General features: G+C 44.4%; 1 protein-coding gene across 1 annotated transcript in view; it reads left to right on the forward strand.

Moving 5' to 3' along the window:
- SOBP (sine oculis binding protein homolog) overlaps positions 1 to 27,041 on the forward strand; it is a 161,177-nt gene that overhangs the window by 125,306 nt on the left and 8,830 nt on the right. The window contains exon 6 of the mRNA XM_022553636.3: positions 13,410 to 15,350. Within this exon, the coding sequence (XP_022409344.1) occupies positions 13,410 to 15,347 (1,938 nt within the window). The 3' untranslated portion in view covers positions 15,348 to 15,350. The remainder of the gene's footprint in view (positions 1 to 13,409; positions 15,351 to 27,041) is intronic.

The following is a 27,041-nucleotide window of genomic DNA, read 5'->3' on the forward strand; positions in this document are numbered from 1 at the left end:
TTGTAAAGCTGGGGTAGATTCTTGGTCTCCCTGAAGTTGGAGGCTCGCTATATAGAAGCTCAAGGAAACGAGCAGGGCAGGACTAGCCATTGCTGCCCATCTTCCTGGAGCCTGGGCAATTGTTTTGGCAGCAAACGTGGCCCCACAGTGCCAAGAACTGGGCGATGGGACTGCCTTTTTGCCCCCAAGGAGTAGGCACCATTGCTTCCTGCTCTAGCACACGGCCTCGGAGGACTTGCAACTCCTGCCGCGTGACTTCCAGTCCTGCCACTTCCAGCCCTCTCCTCTCCACTCGGCCTCACCACCTGTGCTGCCCCCGCGCTTCTACTTACTGCCTGTCCTCTGTGGTCCTCTGGCTTTCTGCCCACGGCCACTCTTCCCACCACTACTTAGTCTCTTGAGGTCATCTTGATTCCCAGCTCACCAGAGAAGAAAACCTGATTGGCTTGCTGAATTGCTCTGTCCCTGTTAGGCAGAGTCCCTGCCCCAGGTCTTGAGGTACCCTCGAGTCTGGTCTGCTAAGGGCAGGACAGCAGCGGGCAGTGGCCATAGCAGGCACTCAGTGCCTAATGGCTTCTGGTCTGATACACAGGTAGTTTCTACACAGTTTTTTTTTCTCCTCCTCATTCTCCCCTTTCCTGTTCCTCGCCACTTCTGCACATGCCAGTCCATACTAAGGGCATGCCTTGATATAACACAATATATCCAGCGACGCCTGTTCTTTCACTCTTAGATACTAAGCACTAGAAGAGAGGCTCAGCCTCACATATTTCGATTATCCCCTCATATACCCTTCTTTTGTATCGTACCAGATCTGAGGTCCATTGTACAGGCTATTTGGATTAGGCAGTGCATCATACTCATTTCTCTTTTCACCTAGGAGCCAACAGGCCAGTTGTACAGTGGGTCAAATGGTAGGATCCTTTTCCATTTCATTTCCTTTCTTCAGAGGAGACCAAAGAATGATGTAGTTAGTCATATACGGGTTATGAGATGGGGGCTTTTAGCCAAATACTGATAACGGATATATAATTGTTGCTAGTCTTAATTTCCTTATCTCTAAAATAAGGTCTGTTACCTGCCTGCTGATCTCTTCACAGACTTCTGGTGAGTGGTATTGCGATAGTGTCTTTTGCACCACTTGAATTTACTGGAAGAAAGGAGTTGTAGAAATAACAGATGTGTTTATAAACATATACGAATTACATATCTTTGTCCCAAATTGTCTAGCTTCATACCATTTAGCACTTCAGACATTCAGCCTGGATGGGGAGATTGGGTTGAGCTAACCCAGGATTTGCTTATGAGGATGGAATCGTAAGAGGGATGCTCAGTGGAGAATCTAGCATTAGTGGAGTGTTGGCTTTCAGTTAAGTAGTTAGCTCAGCAGGGTGGCTGCATTCATGGAACAAAGATGGAAGAGAACTAGGCAAACCTAGGGTCCACAAACATCCAGGAAGTTTTTCAGAGACAAAGGAACCAACATGGGGATCTGAAGTTGGAAGCAGTCCAGCATATCCCTCACAGATACCTAAGAAACTGTCACTAAGTAGGTGCTCTCACACTGGTTTTAATTAACTAAAAAGACAGCAGATAGCCTAAATTATTTCTTTTCCCCAAGTTCGTGAGCCCAGTACTCTGGGCCTTTTGAATTGGTAGCATTGTGCCCCAGATGCCATAAATGTCACATTTGTGTGTAACTGAGCATAAGGGATTCCATTGGTGACTCTGGCCCGGGCGACTGGTGCTGGCCTGAAGCTGAGCCTAGGGCTAAAACATCCGTGAGCTTCAGACCACAACCTGGCTGGCAAGTCTCCTCATTATTGCAATTATGTTACTGTCAAACACTCTACAAGCCCTTGGAAACACAGTGGAGAGAATATGGGGGTCAAGTGTTTTGCTGATTTGGGTTTCTGGGTTTTATTTTTGTGGTGTGCTTTTGACTTTGAAGTACGCATTGTAGGAAATTTCATAGTAGTGAATTTCCTCTTTGTTTTTAATAACTGAGATTTAATAAAAGAATGAGTAAATAAGAGTTTAGGTAAACCAGTTGGCTCTGTTTTAAACCTGTAAAACTGGACCCAGTGAAGGCAGCAGATATGACACAGGAGGAGATGGGATAATGAAAAGGGGGGGCCAGTCCCTTTCAAGAGTAAATAAAGTCACAAGCAGGAACAAACAATGGCTTCTGACATCTCTCTACCAATGCGAAGAGTGGGAGGGACCAAGTTACCCAGGATTGTGGGCCCAAAAAGATAAAAACGATCTTGGAGATGCCACTGAGACTTGGATTTATCCCCTCCAAAAAAGATAAAAATGATCTTGGAGATACCACTGAGACTTGGAGGGGGGTTAATGCCTAGATGAGAGATGACATATAGAACTAAAATGTAAAACACCACCATCCAACATATCTAGTAGGTGGGTAAAATTCTGGAAAATATATCCTTGTATGGCAGTCCATGCACCTGAGGGGAAATGCAAGGTGGGAATTTTAAGAAAATAAAAGGAAACATCAAAAGAATTACTTGGGGGGTGGTAATTGAGTACAAAATATGAAGTAGATATTGAAAATAGATTAATTAGCAATTAAGCAAGATATGGGGCCACTTGCCTAGACATCTGCTAAGGATACCATTCTGTTAGAAACAGAGCGATTGATCCTCCTTCCCATGCCTTGTGCATAGTTCTGAGAAGGTGGAGAAGCTGTGAGAGGAATCCTACTTTGACCACCATATTGATTAATACAGGGGAGAGCAGCTTGGTGTGTGGATGGAAAGAAGAATTGACCCAACCATCTTGGAATGTGCATGGATGTGATCAACCATGTTCCCTAGAATTGGGATGAGCAGAGATTTTTGATCCAAGGAAGGTTGATTTGTTCCCCAAATCAGAGACTCAGTATAGTTTGTGGGGGTGGGGAGGGCAAAATGGAGGGTGGGAAATTCTGAAAATGAATATTGTGTCAGGAAGGCAAGGGTGCATGAAGGGGTAAACCCTTGGGGGAACTGCCCAAGGTAATAAGAGGAACTATTAGGGCTATGCTCATGGAAGGAGCAAGAAGCAGAATTGGAGAGCTCAGTGTTTAGAGCAAATCGTGTAACGTTTAACAAAAGAGGGTGAGAAGACAAGGATGGGCAACTTTTGTTTTTTTTTTCCATTGTCTCCATAAAGAGAATGTGCTTTATACTGGAAAGAGTAACAGAAACCCTAAAGAAAACTATGAATCCCACGTTGGGGGCAAAGAGATAGGCAGAGAGCACCTGCTACACTCACCACATTTAGCTCTCCCTGCCGCTTGGAGGGAATTTGAGGATAATTTCATATTTACTTTGGGATAATCTTTGTTCTATCATGATTAATGGAAGAGGTTTCAAAAAGACAGAAATGGACTAAAATTTCAAAATTGGGAAAGGGTTTCTGATTTCTGAAACTCTAGACCAGTAGGCTTGATGGCTTACACTCAAAAGGCCTTGAATATATCATTAAACAAGTGGTTGATAAGCACTTTAGAGAAAAAGGTTTTGGTTGACCAGAAACTCAGAGTGAAGCATGCAGCATGGTAGAGTGAAAAAAGGATGGGTCGGAAGTTCTGATCTGGATCCTGGCTCCATTATTTGTAGGCTGAGACCTTAGGGAAACCACATCATTTCTTTGAACATTTGTTTTCTTATCTTCAAGCAAAATGGGAAAAACAGTAGCTCCTTTACAAGTTTGTTGTCAGAATTAAAGGAGATCAGTGAAAGCTTCAGGCTTAGTACATAACAGACATTCAATAAATGTTTGTTTTGAAAAAGCAATACCTAACCGTGGGATACGACTGCTAAAAAAGCACATGTGTTCTAGGGTGGCATTAGTGGAGCTACTGTGTTCCATGTGAGGGAGGGGAGAGTTCTCTGGACTCGATGCTGGTCAGGTTGATGCGTTCTGTTCTGGACTCCACCCTCTAAGAGAGGGACATTACCAAGGTGAAGTATATGCCTGGGTAAAAGACACAGGAGGACAGACAGGATAGGAGGGCTCTGGGAACTTGTCCCTGGGGAATGGGTGCAGGAACTGGGGAGGTTTAAAAATAAAAATCTGGGGAAAATATGATGGCTCTTTTTAAGTATTTGAAAGGCTGAGCTTTGGAAGAGGAGTTGACCTGTGCTGAGAGACCCTGGGGAACAGAACTACTATCAATGGGTGGAAGTGACAGGGACATTGAATGGTTAAACTTTCTGACACTCAAAGCTGTCCGACAACAAACCAGGCTGCGCAGGACTCTGCACTATATTGCAACCCTCTTTAGAAAGATCATCTTTGTGGGATTCACTCTTTGGCTGTGTGGATGGATCAGGATGGTCTCCCTGTCGTAGGAAGATGAGGGGCACCTAGAAGACCTTCTGTGTAGAAGCAAACCCACGTTTGCTGGGGGAGATAGGTTGGGCTTGACCCATGAAGTTCCTTAGAGGTCTAAATGTCTGTAATTCTGAAATTTCAAAACAAAGCTATTATCAAATACAGACATACCTCGGAGATATTACGGATTTGGTTTCAAGCCACTGGGAAAAAAAGCAAATATCCTAGTAAAGGGAGTCACATGAATTTTTTGGTTTCCCACTACATATAAAAGTTATGTTTAAACTATGCTGTAGTCTAAGTGTGCAGTAGCACTATGTCTAAAGTAATGTACATACCTTAATTAAAAAATACTTTATTGCTGAAAAATGCTAGCTTTAATCTTTTTGCAAGAGGAGCATCAAAAATCACTGATGACAGATCACCATAACAAACACAAAATGATGAAAACGTTAGAAATATTGTGAGAATTACCACAATGTGACACAGAGACACAAAGTGAGCAAATACCATTGCTCACTGATAGACTTGTTCAACGTAGGGTTGCCACCAACCTTCAACTTGTAAAAAACACAGTATCTGAGAAGTGCAAACAAGGGAGGTGTGCCTGTATTAGTCAGTCATCAGTAAAACTTCTGTAGTTTTAAAGGAAAATGCCAAAGTCCTTGAGATAGTGGGGCAGCCTGGGCTTTGAAGCCACACACATCTAAGTTAGAATCTGGATCTGCCATCTCGTATCTGCATAGGGAATCTTGGACAAGTTATTTAAACCCCAGTTGTCTATATGGTAGGATACTTGTGGAGATTAAAAGAGGTAATCCACGTAACGTGCTTAGCATGGTTACTAGTGCTTAAATAATGCAAGCTATTGTTAACTCGTGTAATCTATTATTATTACATCAAATTGGGGCTTCCAGTAGGCACTGTAATAAAAGCCATAATTTTCGATGGAGTGTCCTGGAGAGATTTGAAGACTGGGCAGCAATGGACACCAGGGGCTGAAGTGGGGCAATCCTGGCATCCACAGGTAGGATCTGGTTCAGTCTGGAACCCAGGAGCACAGAAATGTTCAAGACTGCTAAAAGGGGATTGAATGAAGCATTGCAGGTAAAGCCCTTTGCCAGGTGTCTGGCAGATTTCAAGCAATCACTATATAGTTGGTAAATAAATGAGAGTCACTAGGAGCAGCTGCGAGCCTTTGAGAAGCAGCCAGAGAGGCAGCTGAGGAGCAGAACTGCCAGAGGAGCCGTGAATTCTGCCTAGCAGTGCCCTTGACCTGGACCACCTGCACACACACAGCCTTGGTCCTATGGCATTTCAGTGCTGCTTCTCGTCGCTGATGCCAAGACACAGCCTGTGTGGATGAGGGGGCTGGGAGGCAGATTCAAATAAAATCCCTAGAAAAAAAGAGACTGTTTCAAATATCACAGATAATAATAGCAGTCCTTCCAAAAAGTCCTATTATTGATGTACAATTAGCTGTGTTGTGGAATTAAAGCCATGTGTTTTGAAATATCATTTTTGCCATTTTCTAAAAAGCCTGTGTGAAGGAAGAAATGAGGTGAGTGACCACAGATAAAAAGAAGCCAGATAATTAGTACACTTCACTTTTTAACACATCACTTTGGTGGCGCTCCCTTTATACACAGGTGCAACCCAAGGTCCCTCCCTACAGTTTTTTCAGACAGAGTGGGCTCTTACAGTCACACATGATGAAACTTCAAATATTCAAGTACGCATTTAGAAAACAGCAAGTAATGATAAAGGAGATCAAAGACACATTTGAAAAGAGATTCAGGTATCTATTTTGAAAGCAAGGAGAGTTACAATAAGCAACGTAAATATACATGTGGAAAAAAATTCAGATATACATTTGAAGAAAGAGGAGTCACAGGGTTAGAAGAGCAAAGGGGAGTTAGATATTGAAAGAGTAGAATATTAAGACTATTTTTTAGTTAAAAACTGTTCGTTGCATTTAGAAGAAATCTGGGGAGAGGAAGTGCGTGCAGATTTCTCCCATGACTGTTAATAGACAGATTTTGAGTTTCTTGAGGGCAGGTGCTGAATCTTTCCCATTGTTTCACAGTTCAGTGCCTTCTTGAGCACAGCTCCGTACTTATTTTTTAAAAAATAAAAGCATTACAAATAGAAGCTCAGTTTTTCTCAAGCTTCAGTTTGAAGCAAAGATGATTCAGTAAAAACAAAACAAAACCGTGCAGGCCTCCTGTTTCCTGCTGTAGATGCTAAGCTCTATGAGGGCAGGGGATGCTTCTTACTTAACTCCTATCCCTGGTTCCTAGCTCAGTGCCTGACACAAGGTGGGCCCTCAATGAATGAATAAATTGGATTATGCGATGGCAAAATTTTCAGGCAGGTCACAGAATACCTGGAGTTGATAAAAAGGAGAGAAAATCGAGTCACGGGGCCTGGCAGCAGCGTTTCAATGGGGGATGGGGTAGGACATGGCTCTCTGCTTTTATGGGGCACGTTTTCCATGTCTGCAATCACTTGCTGGTTCTTTCTTCCTCACGTGTTTCCTGGGCAATGCGTCACTATGGATGATCTCAGTTTACAGCTGAGCACCTGTGGCTCAGTGTGGTTAAGCACCTGCCCCACCAGGAGCTGGAGGCTGGAGGAGTGGACTAGATGATCTCTGAGGTATCCTTCAGGGCTAACTTTCATTGCTCTGAGATCTCCTGGGCTACTTCTGTGGCCTTTCACGGCCACAGAACTGGAAAACAGAGAGGCAAACATTTGGCATCAGGTGGATCAGATTTTCCAATGTTTGAATTTTTCAGTTTCCGTCTGGGTGACCTGTGTTAAGAAGAGGTAAGCTGCATTTATCCAGTTTAAATGAAGTGGAGAGTTTTGTGATGATATACTAATACACTTAGGCGACCGAATATGTCAGAACAAAGGGAAACGTCACCTTCTTCTGAATCATGTGTTTGGCTGTGAGGATGGAGCCTCGGTCATGGAATACAGTCCAGGACACCATCTCTTGCTTTGGCTGTAGAAACAGAGACCTGGGTCAGTAAGGAGCCATTTGTCAACACTCATTGAAATTCTGGAAACCAAGCCCATCTCTGCTCTGCATTTCAGAGCTCATGGCACGTGTGAAAGAGAAGGATCTACCCCGGTGACCTGGCCCAAGGTTTCTGAAATCCAGCTTAACCTATAAGTAGTACTTGAGTCATGGTATAAAGTTCCTACAGGGCAGCTTTCTAATGAGATGTTCAATTCTAACAAAGATGCTCGTTAGTCTCTCCTTGAGTTCCAAATCCTATGTGAGAGGGGAGAGAGAGAGAGAGAGAGAGAGAGAGAGAGAGAGAAAGCCAAACTGCAAAACAAAACAAAAAACCAAATAAGACCCTTAAACAAAAGGAACCATGTAGCAAACATCATCACATTGGAATCTAAACCTGCAGAAAGTTTATTTTGCAAATGAACTTCTCCATGAATTGGCTCTAAAAAAAAAAAACAGCACTTGCTCATTCTAAATCCCACTCCTGATTTCTGTGTAGCTGTGCACGTCTAAGGCTAGGTCAACTTTTTCCTTCCTTCACTGTAACCCAACTTTGCAAGGTAACTTGGAATGGTGAACTCGGTCCCCCATCAGAGTTTGGTGCACCGCTCTGTGGGGACTCGCCCTCACACGCATTCTGCCACGCCGGGCATGGGTCAGCCTGTCTTCAAGGCGTGTGATACTGTGGCTTCTGGCCCTTCCTTTGGAAGATAGTTCTGCCATGTAATGAGTCAAGCAGACCGTTCATCAGCTCTGTTTTTTAATAAAACATGAATAGTACAGTTTATGGCTTCCACTGTTCAAACAGCAGTTGAGCCTAAGAGGAATTATTCATCTTAATGGTTCTAACACTTATTTCCAAGCAGCCATGCTGCTTTATCAAGCTTTCACCTGAACTAGAGAGTGACTGGCCTTGGAAAAAGTGGGCTCCCCAGGAGCTGAAAAGAGCCTTCCCAGGATGGTGGACAGCTGGGATGTCCATAGGCCTGTCATCCGGCTCCTTGTCACTGCAGACAGTCCCTCTGTCACCCCTGGGATGGCAGGGTGCAGGATGGGGGCTGGAGTCTGTGAGGTTCAGCATGTGTTTGTCCATGTCTCAAAGACACGCAGACTCCTAGGAAAGCCTAGATGAAAACCTCCCTTTTCCTCCTCACACTGCCAGAAAAACACCCTCCTATTAAGTTAAACTGAACTTAAACCTATGGAATGTTCCTGGGATATCAGCAACCACGAGGGAGGCAGGCTAGGAACTGAAAAACTTCTCTATGCAACAAGGTTACTGTTAGGCCCAGCACACCAGTGTTGCTTGCTACTACTATATTAGCTCCCTTTCACAGAGGAAGAAACTGAAGCTGAGATTTTCATAAGAGAGAATGATGGAGCCCTGACTCACACCCACATCTTCTGATTCCGAATCAGATGTGATTTCTATAGCATCCTTTGGTGCCCAAGTGCACCGAATTAGGACCCTGATGGAGGCAGCGTCTAAACCCAAAGGAACAGTTGATGCTGGGGCCATGGGACTGCAGGGTCGAGCTGGAAGCAAGTGTTCAGGTGGGATCAGTCTGAGGCCCTCAATTCATGCTATGAGGTGACTGTCTATAGGTAAGGCAGACCCAAACCCTTCAAAACGCTGATCACCCCTGTCCATGTCTCTCCAGCCTCCTTTGCTTCACTCTTAGGTGAGCTCATGAGTTTTTGAGCTGACCTGGACCGCAAGATCAATGCCATATTTAACAGGCCAAGATCTAAAGAACCAGCCTCTTATGGCAAGCTCCAATTTTGGTTAAGGGGCTACAACTTCTGAGCTGTTACATGGGTGCTGTATTCGTGAAAAGTCAGGAGCATGCGAAGATTTTGTTTTTCAGATTGTTGATGGCATTCAAGAGATTGCTAATAGTTTTTTACTGTTCCATTGCTGCAAATGCCTTTGCCCAGATAAGAAAGATTTCAGCAAAAGAGTTTCTTAATGAAATATCGCCTGATGCCAGGTTACCACTCAGAAGGCAGCGGTGGATGGGTTCCATTGAAGGATGAAGTTCACTCCCACAGCTGACAGCTGATTCATGTGTGTTAATTAGGAACCCTGTCTCCCTCCCTGATCACCTGAATCTTCTTCTAAGCCCAGCAGAGTGTATATATCGTGCCCATGTGGGTAACCTCATGGCATACTTTGGCTTTGACTTTGGACGTTTATATAAAGGCTCAGTTGCCAACATGAATAGCTTTCTTTCTTTCCAGGGGAAATACAAGATGGAAAGAGTTATAGGAACCAGAAGTCCTGCCTTTCAGTTTTCTTATATCAAGAGCAAGTGATATTTCTGCTGAGGCAGTGTCTTTTGAGCAGTTTAGCGGTGTAGGTTGCCACATTTATTTCACAGGAAAGGAGTGAATCCATCAGGCCACTGAGCTTATAAGTACTACCCTGGCAGTCAGCCACCAAAATATAAATACTCTAAATGGACTAAAGGAAATGTTCATTCTGTTGTTTAGAATTGGACACATCCCAGGAAGGTAAACTTAATCTTTTTGAGGACTGCTGTTATAGGGCTGAATGGAATACGCATTTGTTTATCTCCTTTGTGATCTTTTTGTCTTCCCGGTGATACATTATGTATTTGTGATACGAAGCATTTCAGCTGTCTCGCTCAATAGCCTCGCATTAGCTGATTGTTTGGTCCCCAGATTGCCATCGTTAAACAGCTTCAGCCTCAGCTCCGTCCAATCTGGGACCTGTTAGGGAGAGAAGTGGAACCAAAGAGGCCAGATTCCAACAGAAACAAAGCCGGGTGGAATTAGGGGGAAATCATTCCAGAGCCCAGTGAGTTGAGCTCTGCACTTCTTAGTCTTTATCTTCTAAAATATCTGAAGGAATTTTGGTACTTCTTGGCATAATGAGGGAAAAAATAATGCCTCAAAAAGTTTAAAAAAAATTAAAGCCGTCTGTGGAAAAAAGATGGGAAGAATACCCCATAACACCACAGTTCAGAAAAGCCATAGTTTATGAGACACATGCTGTGTATTTCATGGATATGCAAATGTTCTTTTATTAAAGAGAAATATCTACAGTGTATATTTTCACCTAACTACCACATCTTAAGTAATCAGCTCAGGCTGTTATGATGAAATCTTTAATTACTAGAAGTGTATTAGTTAGATATAGAATGAATGATGTGCTGCATTTTATTGTTCCACATGATACAGCCATTTGTGCCATAAATTCATTGACCTAATCTTAGACGATGTGTCCTGTAAGACAGACATGATTCATTATTTCTTAAGTGACAGTTTTTTTCCCAAATAATTTTTTGCTTCATCAGAAAGATTGCCTTATTGTATTTTTAGACTAGTGTTCGGAATTGAAATGTAACAAGACAAGGAGACACGCACATTCACACTCCTTACCCAAAATGAGATTGTCAGAAACTGTCACACTATTACCTAAACACTGTGGGATGCTGCAGAAAATCAAGTAGGGTAACCATTAGGCTTTTGCTTTAACTGGAAAATTTGATGAAATAGAATTTGCTTTGAACTTTGATGTCTGTAATTCTTTTTATGTGAAATAGATAAAATATGGTGGAGAATTCTCATTGGATAATTGGGATAGATCTGTGAGCATTCCTTATTCGTCAATGAATTACTGAAAGTGAAGGAAGTGAAGGGAGAACATTTAAGTTATATTTAGATTACTTTTTGTGACTCTACTTGAAAATATTTATTTAGCTTGAGGAAACAGAGGAATCCTCTGGAGGCAAATAATTCAATCTGGCAATTTGAAGACCAATTAAGGATTTCAGAAAACTCTTTCCCCTTATGGTTAAAAAATACGATCCAAAAGAAATATGCCAGAAAATTTGGTATTTTTTTAAATTAGCTTAATTCATTGATAATTTTTTTTAGTTCATAATTAAAGAGGCTATATTTGATCCTTCACTTCAAGCTTAAAAGTTTACATTTTAGGCTATGGATGCCTAACATTGAAACAGAATCAGGTGGCTTTATTTCATATTGGAATTTAGATGTCATGTCATTATACATTAACTTTTTAAAAATGATCAGGTTTTAAAAATAATAACTTACATGCATCAAGTTTTCACTACTAGTTTCTTTAACCTTTATCTAGATGAGAATTTTGAGAGTCTGATAGATTCTGTGTGTCTCTTCTCATCAGAGGCAATTCTGTGCTTATTTGTAAACTAGACATCTCAACTATGAAAAAAAACCAAACCTCTTAATTCTGGAGAAACTTGAAACACTGTAGTGAAACACAGGAGTATCTTAGCATTGATTTTATTTTTTTTGCAACAAGCATTTTGAAAGGGTATTTTCATATGAGACTAAACAAAAAGCTAATGTGTGCCAATAAGTATTTGTCATTCAATCTCACACCATCAAGTATATCACCTGCAGATATCAGTGGGAAAAAAAGTGCGAAGGAAAAGAGTGGATTTACACAAACAGACTTACATCTGCCACGAGTGTGTATACTCACAATCACATACTAGCATGCCACCACTGTTTACAGTCTAGGAAAGCTGAGAGTTCAATGAGATGAGTAATCAAATGCCCAGCATATGTTGTTTTTGCATTGTTTATGTGACCAATCATTATTAAAATTTATCATCTTTTAATGCTATCAGTTTACCATAGTTAAAAAAGCAACGTGCACCAGCAACAGAACAACAGACTCTCTCCTCAACAAAAACAGGTTCCATTTAGAGCAATATTGGAACCAGGGCTTTACTGAAGAGAGAAGCAAATTCAATGAACTCACCATCGCATTGTGTTTCAGAATTCTTCCTCTGTTGCTGTATGGCTTGAGTGCTGAGGAAATGACCAAAAAAAAAAAAGAAAGAAAGAAAGAAAAAGAAAAAAAGATTGTGTATGTAATGTTCAGTCAAAAAAGTAAGGCACTGAAAGAACCATTGAAAATTTTGACATCTGTTTATCTGTTTATAGCTATGGCAAGATTACTCGTATTAATTCTTGTTTAAAATGCCATATGAAGGAAAGACATTTGTGCAAACAAGAGTCGTATTTGAATTGTAGATCATGTCTTCACCATCTGTGAGAGCTGATGGTGTTACAAAATTAATGTGTTAATGAAATCACAATAATTTCTCCAAAGTAATGGGTTCTGAAGCCGAGAATGACTATTTTTTGAACTTTGATGTCTAGTGATTTCCAGTTGGGAAAAGCGCTCAGCCTTTAATTAGTTCTGCAGCCCAACTTTAAAATAAATTTGGTGATGTCTCTCTTTTGCCAGGAGTAGATCTGAAGGGGGGGAAAGCCATAAAAACTTTTGGAAAACGTTCTCTTGGTGTTTGAAAAGTTGTTAAATAAGACTGCCTGCCAAGAAATGTCACCAAAAATTCTGACTACTGAGAGAGAGTGGGCAAACAGCTCAAAAAATAATTCTAGCTTGCTGCAACATCACAGGTTGGGAATAGCTAAACCTCACACAGACTTCATGACTAATTCCAAGTTTCCCCTTGGAAGCCAGACATAATGATGTTCAGTGCTATGTGTTATTGGTTAACACAGCACACCCCTTCCAACTGCATTATCCAACAGTCAATAGTGTAAAGTGACTTTGCATGAGGAGAATTTTAAGGGTCTATATTTCAAAGTCCACTGAACTTTCTGGAGAATTCTTCTCACCAAAACTATTTAGATTTGCATGTACAATGAGCCTCTTTGACCAGTGAAACTATGTGGGCAGGTATATGTACTCTTTTTTTTTGTTAGATCTACCTTAAAGTCATGCTTAAATGGGATAACACAGTTTCTTTTTCTTTTTTTAAAATAGGAGATGGTGGTAATTGCTATTCTGAAGAGTTCATATTTATAAAGCAATTCTGGCTTCCAAAGAGAAATTGTTTTACAAACATTTAAGAATTGTACCTTTTAGAAGGAAACACTTCTGCCTGTTTGAAAAATTATGATAAAGTTTGAAAGAACCTTCATGTAAAACATGAAACGCTATCTACCAAAGGAAGTTGTTTACCTTACTTTTTTCTTCTTTATTACTGTGTTGTAGGTATGTGACTGGTGTAAGCACATAAGACACACAAAAGAATACCTGGATTTTGGGGACGGGGAAAGAAGGCTTCAGTTCTGCAGTGCAAAATGTCTCAATCAGTACAAAATGGACATTTTCTACAAAGAGACACAGGCCAGTCTTCCCGCTGGGCTGTGCAGTACATTACACCCTCCCATGGAAAATAAAGCAGAAGGCACGGGGGTGCAGCTGCTCACTCCAGACTCTTGGAATATCCCTCTAACAGATGCTCGCAGGAAGGCCCCCTCCCCGGCGGCTGCAGCTGGCCAAAGCCAGGGCCCTGGCCCATCGGTGTCCACCACCGTCTCTCCATCTGACACTGCCAACTGCTCTGTTACTAAAATCCCTACGCCAGTGCCCAAGTCCATGCCCATTAGCGAGACTCCAAACATCCCTCCTGTCTCCGTCCAGCCACCTGCTAGCATCGGGCCTCCCCTCGGCGTCCCGCCTCGCAGCCCTCCCATGGTGATGACCAACCGCGGCCCGGTACCGCTGCCCATCTTCATGGAACAGCAGATCATGCAGCAGATCCGCCCGCCCTTCATTCGCGGACCGCCGCACCACGCCTCCAACCCTAACAGCCCTCTCTCCAACCCCATGCTCCCCGGCATCGGGCCCCCACCCGGCGGCCCCAGGAACCTGGGCCCCACCTCCAGTCCCATGCACCGGCCCATGCTGTCGCCCCATATCCACCCCCCGAGCACCCCGACCATGCCCGGGAACCCTCCGGGTCTGCTACCCCCGCCACCTCCGGGCGCGCCCTTGCCGAGTCTCCCCTTCCCGCCAGTGAGCATGATGCCAAATGGCCCGATGCCCGTGCCCCAGATGATGAATTTCGGGCTGCCGTCGCTCGCCCCGCTGGTGCCGCCCCCCACCTTGCTCGTGCCATACCCCGTGATCGTGCCCCTGCCCGTGCCCATCCCCATCCCTATTCCCATCCCTCACATCAATGATTCCAAACCCCCCAACGGATTTTCCAGCAACGGGGAGAACTTCATTCCGAGCGCCCCCGGCGACTCCTCGGCGGCAGGAGGCAAGCCTGGCGGACACTCCCTGTCCCCCCGGGACTCCAAGCAGGGCTCGTCCAAGTCCGCGGACTCACCGCCCGGCTGCTCCGGCCAGGCCCTGAGCTTGGCGCCCGCGGAGCACGGCCGGAGCGAGGTGGTGGACCTGACGCGGCGCGCCGGCAGCCCCCCGGGCGCGGGCGGCCAGCTCGGCTTCCCCGGCGTGCTGCAGGGCCCGCAGGACGGCGTCATCGACCTGACCGTGGGCCACCGGGCCCGGCTGCACAACGTGATCCACCGCGCGCTGCACGCGCACATCAAGGCGGAGCGCGAGCCGGGCGCCGCGGAGCGCAGGACCTGCGGCGGCTGCAGGGATGGCCACTGCAGCCCGCCCGCCGCCGGCGACCCGGGCCCTGGCGCGCCCGCGGGCCCCGAGGCCGCCGCGGCCTGCAATGTCATTGTGAACGGCACGCGCGGCGGCGCCGCCGAGGGCGCCAAGGGCGCGGAGCCGCCGCCTGAGCAGCCCCAGCCGCCGCCGCCTCCCGCGCCCCCCAAGAAGCTGCTGTCGCCGGAGGAGCCCGCGGTGAGCGAGCTGGAGTCCGTCAAAGAGAACAACTGTGCTTCCAACTGCCACCTGGATGGGGAGGGGGCCAAAAAGCTGATGGGGGAGGAGGCCCTGGCGGGAGGCGACAAGTCAGACCCGAACCTTAATAACCCCGCGGACGAGGACCACGCGTATGCTCTGCGTATGCTGCCCAAGACGGGCTGCGTGATCCAGCCTGTGCCAAAACCCGCGGAGAAGACTGCCATGGCGCCGTGCATCATCTCCTCGCCCATGCTCAGCGCCGGGCCCGAGGACCTGGAGCCTCCGCTCAAAAGGAGGTGCCTCCGAATTAGAAATCAGAATAAGTAAAAGGTTTGTATGTACACTGGGGCTTTTCTCCACACGAGTCAGTGCACCCCTCCTTACTTCTTGCAGGGCAGAGGCGCGCGAGAGAGTTGTATTGATAATCATGGTTTTACCTTACGTGTTTTACAGTACACCTTGTGTGGTCACACACTTTCATCATCTTGATCCAACATCATTCCCATTTTACAGATGAGGAAACTGACTCACAGCATGTAAGTGCCATGCCCAGGGTCACTTACTTAAGGATAAAGCCAATTCTTGAACCTGCATTGAAACACTATCTACTAATCACACTTTTATTATTAGGCTCATCCCTGTAAGTAGAAGAGGATGTGGGGAGGAAGGAGAGATTACTTGGGACCAGTAAATGTTCAGTCATGAGGTTACAGGACTGTGCTAAAAGGCAAGCTGAGCCACTTCTTGGAGCTGGTAGAGACACTGGCAGAATGTCCTAATTCACCAAATGCTCTCAATAACCAGGGGATTCCATTTGCACGATGAGAATAAAATCTAACCTTCTTACATGCTATGCCAACTGAACCCAGGCCACGAAGCCCCATTTGCCTGGTAGGGTGTTGGAGCAGCTCGTGTTCACGGGGTCTCTTCCTTCATTTGTCACCAACCAGCATTTCCCGGGGTGGGCCTCAAGCATCACTGACCAGCTTTGCTTTCTCCCCTTTTGGGGCTCATCAGCTCAGTGGGTGAGGTGCTCACCTCTCCAGGCAGTGGGAGGCTTTGACAGGGAAAAGGGCAACATCACCGAAGTGGGTGAGAGCACACATCTCTGACCTCTGGCAGGGGAGGGTCCGGAATCCTGCTTAATACCAAGTGAACCATAAATAACGAGTCCAGAATTTCAGTAAGGGGGAGGGAAACTAGCCTGCATGGCTGCCCACTGTAGCCAGATGTGGCCTCATTTGTTTGATCCTCCCAACAATCCTGGTGGAATAAGCATCGTCTGTGTCTTACCAAGGAGGAAAATAAGGCTTGGAGATGTTACCCAAATCAGAGCTGGTAAGTGAGGGAACCAGTATTCAACTCAGGCCTGCTGGATCCAGAGCCTGAGTGCTCTCTGTCCAAAAGGACAGCAAACAGGCTAATGTTCTGCTGAAGTTTATCAACTATTTATGGAGAGGAAAGGAAGGGAAATGAATATTTACAGAGCACATAACTTATGCACAGCTCTTTCTGGGAGTTGGGGGTTACAAAGGTAAATATGGTGCAGTGCCTGCCCTCAAGGCACTTATAGTCTGGTGGAAATGTACACCGGGGAGGAAGGAGGCCTGGGTAGGAGAAGTGGACCTTCTAGGAAGAAGAGTTGCTCACGTTGGTATGTGCAGGTCCTTCTCTAAGTGGTTTTCAGTAGTATTTATTTGGGTCAGGATCCATTTGGCAATTGTTAATTGTCTTCATTTTACCCATGAGGAAACTAAGACATAGAAATTAAGTAACTTGCCCAAGATTACCAAGTTAATAAGCAGCATTGAGATTCAAATGTAGGCTGTCTGACTCCAGGGCTACATTTTCTTTGAACCACTGTAGGAGAATAGGTTAATTGGTCCCTTTATTACCCTACTTGATAAAATTCTTTTATCCACCTCAGTTGTCTTGGGGGAAAGTTCCTAGACAAAAACCAAGCCTACCTACCAACTTCTCTAAGTGTTTAGATGGTGTTTGTTTGTTTGTTTTTAGCGTGCTCAGTTTTTTTTTTCAGCAACAACAATGAAAAACCTAGAATACCAACCCATTACTCCACGGTAGGAAATATAGATGTGGACCAGAACACTTGATGTGGTGTGTCCAAACCATTGTCTCTAAGTCAGCATATTTACATGGGCACCTACCTCACTTATAGCCAGGAGTTTGCTTGGGAAGCTCAGAGCCAGTGAAAGGGGCCTTACTGGGTGGTGTGAGAAGGGTTTCTCAGCCACCATAGTCTGAGTCTTCCTTTTCCACTGATGGCTTTGCCAGTAGGAGCAGAATACTAAAAATCAGTTCACCAATCCTGGATTTTATATCTGCAAGTTCTGCTCTCCAAAGACAGTCTCAGCCTTCTCATAGTCACCTCAATTGAAAATGCCCCCGATTTCTCTACCAGAGTAATTTAATCTGGTTGACAAAGCAGTAAGTAATGGGAAGATGTGGGACAAAAAAAAGTGATGGCCTTTAGAAAGCCAGAAAAGCATCAGGAATTGTAATTTTAAACACATTCTAGTGTCACTCATTCAAATGACATTAAAGGAAGAACGAGAGGGTGAAAGATTTTACTACCATTGCTAAAGTGAGAAGTGACCAGGTCAGGAAAAGTGTCACTAGTCCATAAGTAGTATAGGGTCAAAAGAATATAAAAGCATTAAATATATGATGGCTATTTGGATGATATATGTTTCTGAATAAAGAGTCAGGCTAGGGTCTTGTATGTGGACCAGAGTCGTTACTAAAAATATTAACCTGGCTTCAGTCATTTTCAGAAGATGCAATGATGAAATTGCCCATATCCCCCTGAGATTGGAAAATTCTTTTTATGATGGGTCCCGCAAGAAATTACCGCTTTTCTCTAAAGCCAGAGACTCTCAGGCTTTGCCAGCTACAGTGGGGTGACAAGGCGAGTGATTTAAGGTGGGGGAAGAACACCTCTGCTCTACTAAATCGCATTGCCTCTTGCCCTCTGTAGTTCCGTGTCAGCTCACAGCACAGTCTCAACCTGCCGTAATTCACTCACATTCTCTGACCCTTCCTGATTTTCTGTGCATACGTGGTGCTGTTTTTCTTCTATGCCTTCAGAAACCCAGCCTATGCATATGGTTACGGAAACTGGAAATGCATCTGTTAAGTAAAGAACTGCATGGCTTTTGTGCCCTGACAGTGAACACTGTTTGGTGACAAGTTAAAGCCAAAGGGGAAAGCACTAAAAAAACAAAACCAAACCTGGGCTGAGTTGTGGTGGATGAGGCGCAGGTGAGTGATTTCTCCTTGTGCTTGTTGGTGACTCATTGTCAGTAACTTTCGTCTGGGTTCTTCATTTTCACTATGCCCACCATTTTCATACTGTATTACTATTTTTAAAAATCATTTAAGATAGATTCAAAGCAGACTGTGTCTTGAAATCAGTAATCCGGGCAGCTACAGTTACCTTCAAAGAAGTCATCATTTTTGCTAGCTCTTGGCAAATCACAGGGTTTTTTTTTTTTTCCATTTTGAAGTTATTCTGTTCCCAGTTACCTGACTTTATGCATTCTGGTTTGTTGATATGATTACAAGTGATTTAAATGAGCAGATATTTTCCTAGATGCAGAACCAATTAAGTTTAGTCGACGATTTTAAAAGGTTGGAAACTTCCTTTTATCTTCAACTTTTAAGATGCTTCTGTAAGCTGAAAAAAAAAATCCCCCCAAATAATAAGGGAAACAATGTATAAACATTTCCCAAACTGTTCTCTCCACAAAGAATTCCATTTATAAATGGAATACCCCTTTCTTTGTCTTTGCCTTTGAGCTTGGGGGATAGCTGTTTGTATTTGTACATTTTCTGAATTTCTACAGTTTACACTTGTTTATGGTACATTGGGGAGTTCAGAGTAACCATTTGCAAATGTTTGAAGATATTCAAAAGAAAATATCCCCCCCTCCTTGATTTTCCAGGGAAATGACATCTTCTCTTTAAGTAAAATAATCAATGGAAAAAATGTGTACCACGAGTAACCCTTTCACCCTCACTTTTTCCATTCCCAAGGAGCGGCAAGACCAAGAACTTCCCACCTTTGTGACTCCCAAATTTCTTATGTGTTTTTAAAACCAGAAAGAAAATCCAAGAGTCTTGTCCCCGGCCCCCATTCTGAGATGCTCCCCTAGCCTCAGCAGCAAGAGTTCCTTCCACTTTTTGTTTTCTCTGGGAGAGCTGAAGAAGGGGGGCTGTAGTTTTGACTTTTTGGAGTTTAGAGTTTAATTATTAGTCTGGCCACGGAGCCACAATCCCAGAAAGGACTATTTCAAGAAGGGGGCAGGGGACTCGCCTCATTAGGAAAGCCGCAAGGGTGGAGGTGGCAGGTAACTTTTTGCCAGTTTGGTTTCTCCAGCTGAGAAGTTTGAGAGGATTGGCTGCCTGCAAAGTCAAGTCCATGCAGTTGAAATGTGATTGTGGGTGCCGACTACGAAAGCAAGGAAAAGAGGAAAAACTGTGACTGAGAGGAGGAAATCAGTACAAGTAGGGTGTGCTCAGATCCTCTGCCAGACTTGAGATTTTTAATGTTCTAATACTTGGTTATTGGAAACGTTCATTGGTGACGTAATCCCTGATGTTCAAGTTCTGCCCGTCTGTCAGGATGCAGATGGCTGCCCAGCTCTAGGTATAGGTTATTCAAAGAGCCAGCAGTGAGGAATGGCCAGGTCTGCGTCATGCGCACGTGTGAGTGGTGAGGACCTGAGAGAGTGCTTGCTGTGATCATTTGAGACTCATAGAGGAGAATTTTCTGGATGAACAGTGTCGAGGTTGGCCTTAGACACATCTCGTTCAGTGTTGCCAGGTCTCTTTTAACCTTTAGGACAAGGGGGTTGAAGGAGGGTTTTAATGTGCAGGCACCTGGCTTTAGATATTATTTCAGTCAGATTATGATGGGATAGGAAATGACATATGTGACCGGGTATTTAGTTCTTTCAGATGTAGCCATAGCCTTCCATCTTCAGCAGGGCTGGGGCTAGGGTGAGAGAAGAGAAGTGCTTAGTGCCTGAGCTTTAGCGACGATCCTCAGGGTCAGGCAGTGCAGCGCGAGTCCTGGCCCTGATCTACAGACCTCCCGATCGGTGTGTCAGCTCCCCGGAGCTGGTCTCCATAGACTTGTCCATGCATAGCCTTCAGCTGTTCCCTCTGGAATTTTGTGGAAAGTTTTATGTGCTTGTGCACAGAGGTGTTTTCTTGGGAGGAGCAGTCCATAGATTTTGGCTACAGGAAAAGTGTGCCTTACATCTCTGAAAGATTATTTTATATTATCGCCAAGCAATACCTGAGCAGAAGGACCCTTGCCTCAATAAGATTGCCTTAGTGACAAAATGCAAAGGGTGATAGACTTTTCTTCAAGTTACTATAACTTGTGAGTGCCTATGGGAAAGAAGAAAGGGGAAGCAAGGAAAGAAACAAGCTAGACACTTGCCCAGCACTTGGACTTTCAAAGCTTGTGCTGTATAGGCAGATGCTGTCCTTCAGTGGAAAACCTTCTACCCTGCTGTTGAGGCCAAGGGAGGAGAATGGCTTGAGTCGGAGAAGTGGACAGATCAGTAAACACCAGGGCATTGGCATGGCCGTGTCTTGGAGCGCTACCAAGCCCCCTAGCTCCCTAGCATGCTTCTTCACCTGGAGAGGGTGTGCTTGGAAAGGTGAAAGTGTTCAACCAGCTACTAACAAGGCATTGCCCAGAAGGGCACTAGAAATAAGCTCCCTGTCTGGTTTCCAATGAATCACTCCCTTGCTGGCTCGAGCGACTTCCTGGGCATCCTGGTTCAATCATTTACACCTACCTTCATGCAGACAAGCATCACAGAGGGGCAGAGGTGTTTGAGGACCAAAATGCACTGCAGCCTGGAACACTTACCTCATGCAGTAGAACACCATCCACCACCAACACGCTGCCTTTTCCAGACTCTCTTGTTGAAGAGATTGTGTCAAAGGGACGGAGGGTGGCCATTCTGTTTTCCTTCACCCTATCCCACCCAGAATTATTTTGTATCCTTCAGTTGCTGGTTTAAATATACATGGATGCATGTTAAGGCAATGCATTCTGCATGTGTAAACTTTTTTTTTTTACAAATGCCTCAAAAACATAAAAGGAATTCATTTCAGAGAAACAAATAAATTAGTTTAAAAGATAAACAACTTAGCACTGGCATCATCTAACAGGGTCCCATTCTCAAGGAAAAGGAGTAAATGCCATCTCAGATGCCAGCTTGCAATACTAACCATGGAGAGCTCTTCTCTAGATTTACGGATTTCCACAGCATTCTGCTTGAGAAAAAAGTAGGGTGGGGTCAGGATTGAGAATGTGCAGCCATCAGCAAGGAGGGGAAATGCACACACACACATTATTTCAAGGGGGTCATTTAAAAGATTCTAGTGAAAATGACCAGAGCAAAAGCAAAGAACAATGAGAACAAAACTTTTAAAGCATCTTTTGTGCTTTAGAAAGCTCCTGAGTGGGGCTTCCCTGGTGGCGCAGTGGTTGAGAGTCCGTCTGCCGATGCAGGGGATGCGGGTTCGTGCCCCGGTCCGGGAGGATCCCACATGCCGCGGAGCGGCTGGGCCCGTGAGCCAGGGCCGCTGAGCCATGCGCATCCGGAGCCTGAGCCCCGCAACGGGAGAGGCCACAACAGTGAGAGGCGCGCGTACCGCAAAAAAAAAAAAAAAAAAAAAAGCTCCTGAGTGTACTAAACATTCTTAAATTGGACACCATTCAAGTAGCTCCTGATATCCCTTAACTCTGAGCTCCTAGGACTGAGCTGTGGCCATAAGCAACAGCATGCTTGTGCAATTTTACCAAACACACAAGTCTGAATAGAGAGAAGGGAACACGAGAGCAGAACTGCCTTTCCACGTGGGCGTGGGGTCAGGACTGGGTCAATCAAAGCTGTCCGGCACTCCCCGGCCTCATTCCATCCAGACAGTTGGCTGCAACGCTGACTGTCTCATCAGTTCCCCCTTTGAACCTCTGCTTTGTTGTCTTTCTTCGATAGCAAGCTGTGTTTTGTTTTGGGTAAAAAGGGAAGTAAGAATGCGACAGAAGAACAGAAGGGAGAAACATACATTATGGACCCGTTGGATATGAAACATTGACCTAATGTCCAAAAAATGCAATTAAAAAGCATATCTCTCCCTCATTTGCATGGCTTATTTCCCCAGACATGTTTTTGGTATTGAAAATGAATGGTATTCCCATATAACATGTGTCTCAATTTGTAATGATATCCTCCTTGCAGCTGGCTTCATTCTCCAACTGTTTCTAAGATGTTACTGTCTTAAATTTGAGCCAACCTACAATAACAAATTATCTAGAAGCAAAGTGGCTAAGTTGCATTTGGTGAGAGAAGGGGAAACCCTATATTTCATCCTTCAACTCTTGTTTTGGAAATTCAGACCGTAGCATTATCTTTTTCTAAGGAAATCTATACACGCACACTTTAAAAATTGTGCCTATTGGGTGTTGTGAGAGCAAGAATGATCAGGTTTAAGTTTCTTTGCAAAGTTCTGCATCCCATCAACAAGCCCTTTTGATATTTTAAACCCATATTTAGAGTAATTTCAAGATATTTGGAGCACATGTGGTTAAATGTAAAACTTTGTCATTACGATTTGTTAGATGCTTATACTTTAAATATTTATAAGCCATTTTTAAGTACTTTATCCAAAAGCTTTCTCCCACTAGAATACTATAATTGAGTGGTATCTGAGCATCATCTGAGCATCCAGTAGATACAGGGTGAAGTCACTGCAGCATGCATGCACGTTCTTCCTGCTTTTCTGGTTTTAATTCAAATGTTGTTTTTAGTAGATTCAGCTTATTTTTTAAATGTATAAAAAGTCATAAACAGGATTGGTTGTCTGTGATTTTTTAAAGAATTACCAAGTCCCCCAAAGGTAAAATGTTCAACTTGAATCATGTTGATTCCTACCTCTTTTTCTTATCCTAAGAGTAATTAGTAAAACTTTCCACTAGAGTGTTGGATCTGTGTCCAGAGGAACTTAAAGTGTCGTATTGTTCCTCCAAAATATCTTAGAGGCAGTTTATTGGTGGTTAGATTGAATTCTTCACTATTCACCCTCAGCCATCTTGGAAACTGAGACATAGGATCCCATCTTTATCATAAGTAGCCTGTTTGAGCACTTAATATGAAAAAGAGGAGAGCGAAAAAAACCTTTTTCCAAGTCAGAATCCATTTAAGCTTCAGAGGTTATAAATTTCAAACTGACCACAGGCCTCTGGGGCTCACACTCTTTATGGCTGGCAAAATACAACTTTCTGGCAAGAATGGGGAAAAGAAGGCTTAAAAGGGCTCATAAACTTGCTTGGACATCTAATAGCTCTTACCAAACAGCATTTTCATGAGTTAAGTGTAAATGAGTCAGAAACATATAGATTGAATTTCTTTTAAAATACACATGGGTTTAAAAATTAAGGCCAAAGTGCTTGGCAAAATAAGTTTTGGTTTTAGCCAAACCCCAAATGTCTGAAAAAAAATAGTTTTACAATTTGCCAAACCAAAAATATATCCAGGTCCCTCCATTCCTCTCATTTAATACGGTGACATCGTAAACATGGGACTGAAGGTCTATTTTCATATCCACCAAGGTCTGAACAACTTGAATCCCAAATACTAGTTGAAAAACTATGAAAAATTTTTTGTGGAAAAACCTTATGACCTTGCAAATGAAGCTGAGTGGTCACTCGTTCAGGGTTCTGATTTTGATAGCACTTCCCACTGTCTGATCCTCCGATCAACTTGTTCTGTGTCTCAGCTGTGTGTGTGTGTGTGATGCACAGGGATAGTAACTTTTAAAAAAAAACCTTATATTTAGAATGGTTAATTTATACTTAATTAATATATTACGACCCATGAAAGTTAATAAACTCTTAATCATATCCGAACAGAGGGAGGCAGTCCCCTTTCACTCATTTATGGTTCAAAGATAGTCTTCATTTATTTCCCTAGAGGGGAAAACATATCCATTTTCAACTAACTGTATTGAATACTGACTCCATGCAGGGACACTGTTATTAAGAGATGGAAGGAAGAAAGAAAGGAAGGAAGGAAGGAGGGAGGGAGGGAGGGAGGGAGGGAAAAGAAAAAAAAAGTGGGAGAGGCAGTGGCAGGAGTCTTATTAGACTTGTTTTGAGGAGCTAATAACCTGAGTGAGGCAAGAAATAACCAAGGCCACTATTACAAGCATTATGCAGGACCTGCAAACAGATATGACACTGTAGACAGGGGGCTTTGGTGAGGGCTTTGGTGTGAACGGGGGCAGTTCACACATTGTTGTAACTGATTACCTAGCTTGGGGCTGGCAGGATGGGCACATGAGTATTTATTGAGTGAATGAACGAGAAGAGTGTCAGGAGAGGTCTAGTTAATGGAGTTACCAGGTTAGGGTTCCATACAGCAGGTGAGTTTGGAGTTAGGTTCTAAAACTGGGGAGGGCCTTGAACTTGCAGTCGGGAGTGGAGGAATAAAAGCGGCAGTAGGATGGCAAGAGCCGCAGGTGCGGAGAAGAGGAAGTCGCGTGAGGGATGACCTTGCCCTTCGCTCGGCTGAAGTGAAGGGCTTGGCTGCAGACGGAGGGGGGTGGAGGCTGGAGGAGAGCAGGTGGGCAGTGGAGCCAGAGGTTGTGGCACTTGTACTCTGTACGTTAGGCAGTGTCACCACGACCTCGAGCAGAGGAGTGACAGGAGGAAATCTGTGTTTGAGGAAAATTACTTCAGCAGCTGTTTGAGCACTGAAAAGGAAGCAAGAGAAAGACTAGCATCGCTGAGCTGATCATTGAATTCTGATGACAGGCTCGTTACCAGCAGTGGATTCTAAACACTGCGGGATGTTATCGCTGCAGTGTGAGCCGCAAGAGCTGCCACATCTATGTTTTACTCATGTAAAGCCATTGTGGCAATGCAAGGGGAGGATGAGCTCTTTTCTTTGTGCCCAGAGCAGACCTAAGAGGTTTCATAGCACACAGTGGAAGGAAACCTCACAACATTCCAAAGTTCAGTCAAGGGGGATGCTGGCCGGGCCCCAGGTTGCCGTGGAAATAGGGGCTCCACCCTTCTGACTGCCCAGCTGCTCTGAGCCTTAGGCCAGTGGGGCAGGGCGTGGTGCAGGCCGTCGGTCACCCAATGGGTGCACAAGGCAGGCAGCGGCTCTCCTAGCAGAGGACTTCCCTGAGGATGGACGTGGAGCCTGGACGGTGGCCCTAGTGATGCCCAAAGCTCGGTCCCCGGAATGAAGAGCAGCCACAAGGCTTGCGTGGCTTTGCTCAACCTCAGACACCTTCAGAGATCTTCACAGAAGCTGAATCAGATCCTCCCACGGCTGGCAGGCACGTTTAAAGGGGTGTGGCAACTTTTGGAAATGTCCTTTTATCTTTTATCTTTTTTAACGTCCCAGGTCGTACATCTTCTGAAGCTTCCACATGTGGTGACAGTGGGCTCCTGGTAGTGAAGGAAGGCAGCGGTGTGGCTTAGTAGATACAGACTTCTGCTTTGGGGTTGGGCCAGACTGGGTTCAAATCCCAGCAGAACCAATTAGTAAGCGAAGGAGGAAGCGACTTTACCTCCCCAAGCCTCAGTCTCGAGGTCATAACACTGCTGGGAGGAGCAGATAAGAAAACATAGGTAGAGGTGCCCAGGAAATGGAGTTACTGTCCTATTAGGCTACAATGCCTGGGAGAGGAGTCCAGGGCTGGAGTGAGGTCTGCTTGGATCTGAAAACCAGCTGTGAGTTTGGACCAGTTTTATAACCTCTTTATGCCTACCTTTTCTCATTTAATAATTGTAACGGCTAATGTTTACTGAGCACTTTCTATATGTAAGCAGTGTTCCAGATGTTACATGCCCACAACAACCCTCTGGGGTACCATTATTAAACCCATTTTATAGATGAAGAAACTGAGGCACAGAGTGGTTGAATATCCTACCCAGAGTCACTGGCCAGTAAATGGTAGTGCTGGGATCTGACTGGCAGCCTGGCTCCAGAATCTTCCTGCAAAACCACCGAGCATGTCTTATATACAAAAAAATGAAGATAATAACCCATACTTCATAGCGTTATCAGGCTCCAGTGTAAATAACAGAAGTAAAATGCCCACCTGGCATATATATACTAGGTGCTCATTATAAGAATTGTAATCGTAGCCCCTGCAGCCCAGAACGTCTTCCCTCAACGTGTAACAGGAGGTAATGAAACATTTCGATGCTGTCAACCTCGGAGGTTAGGGAAATGATTCCAGAAATTCTCCTAAGATGTCTGGTTCCACTTTTATAAGTAGGGACTGGGACAAACAGAGTAAACGCTCAAGGTCACAGAGTGGCGCAGCCAGGATTAGAACCTGAGTCCTCATCTGCCTTTCCCCTCAGTGGGACACGGGATACGACCAGAGCTGCTTGAGTTACACGCCCTGTGCCAAGGACCAGAGTCATACTTTTGCTACCCACGGCATCACTGCCTCACACCGGGCAGCTGATTTCAGAGAGGAAATAGGTTGTACCTGAACATCTGGGGTGGAAGGGTGGAAGGGTTGCAGAAAAGAAATTATTAAGCACACTCTCCATCTCCTTGGCTGTTAGAGGGGGGGTAGCAGGGAATCAGTATGCTTGCTCTTATTTTTTACATGAAGTTTCCGTGAAATGAAGCCCTTCTCTCTCTCTCTTTCTCCCTCTCTCTTTCTGCTAAAAGGCTGGTTGTAAAGAGTAAATAAAGCGTCAGACCTCTTTTCCAGACCTAGCCTAAAATCTTAAGGTCTGTTGATCCATAGACAATAGCTACTTGCCATGTAAAGCTGCTCTTTTCTCTAGGTTCTTTTTTTTCTTTTCTTTTCTTTCTTTCCTTTTTTTTTTTTTTTTAACTTAGACTGCCTGTGTTCAGATTATATAAATAAATAACAGACTCAATCTTAGCACAATAAACATCTACTTTTGTGTCCAAGGAAGAATTTTTGGAAGGCACACAA

This window comes from Delphinapterus leucas, chromosome 12, assembly GCF_059928025.1.
Source record: "Delphinapterus leucas isolate spDelLeu-1000000601 "Yukka" chromosome 12, BTC_Dleu_Yukka2, whole genome shotgun sequence".
Classification (NCBI taxonomy): Eukaryota; Metazoa; Chordata; class Mammalia; order Artiodactyla; family Monodontidae; genus Delphinapterus; species Delphinapterus leucas.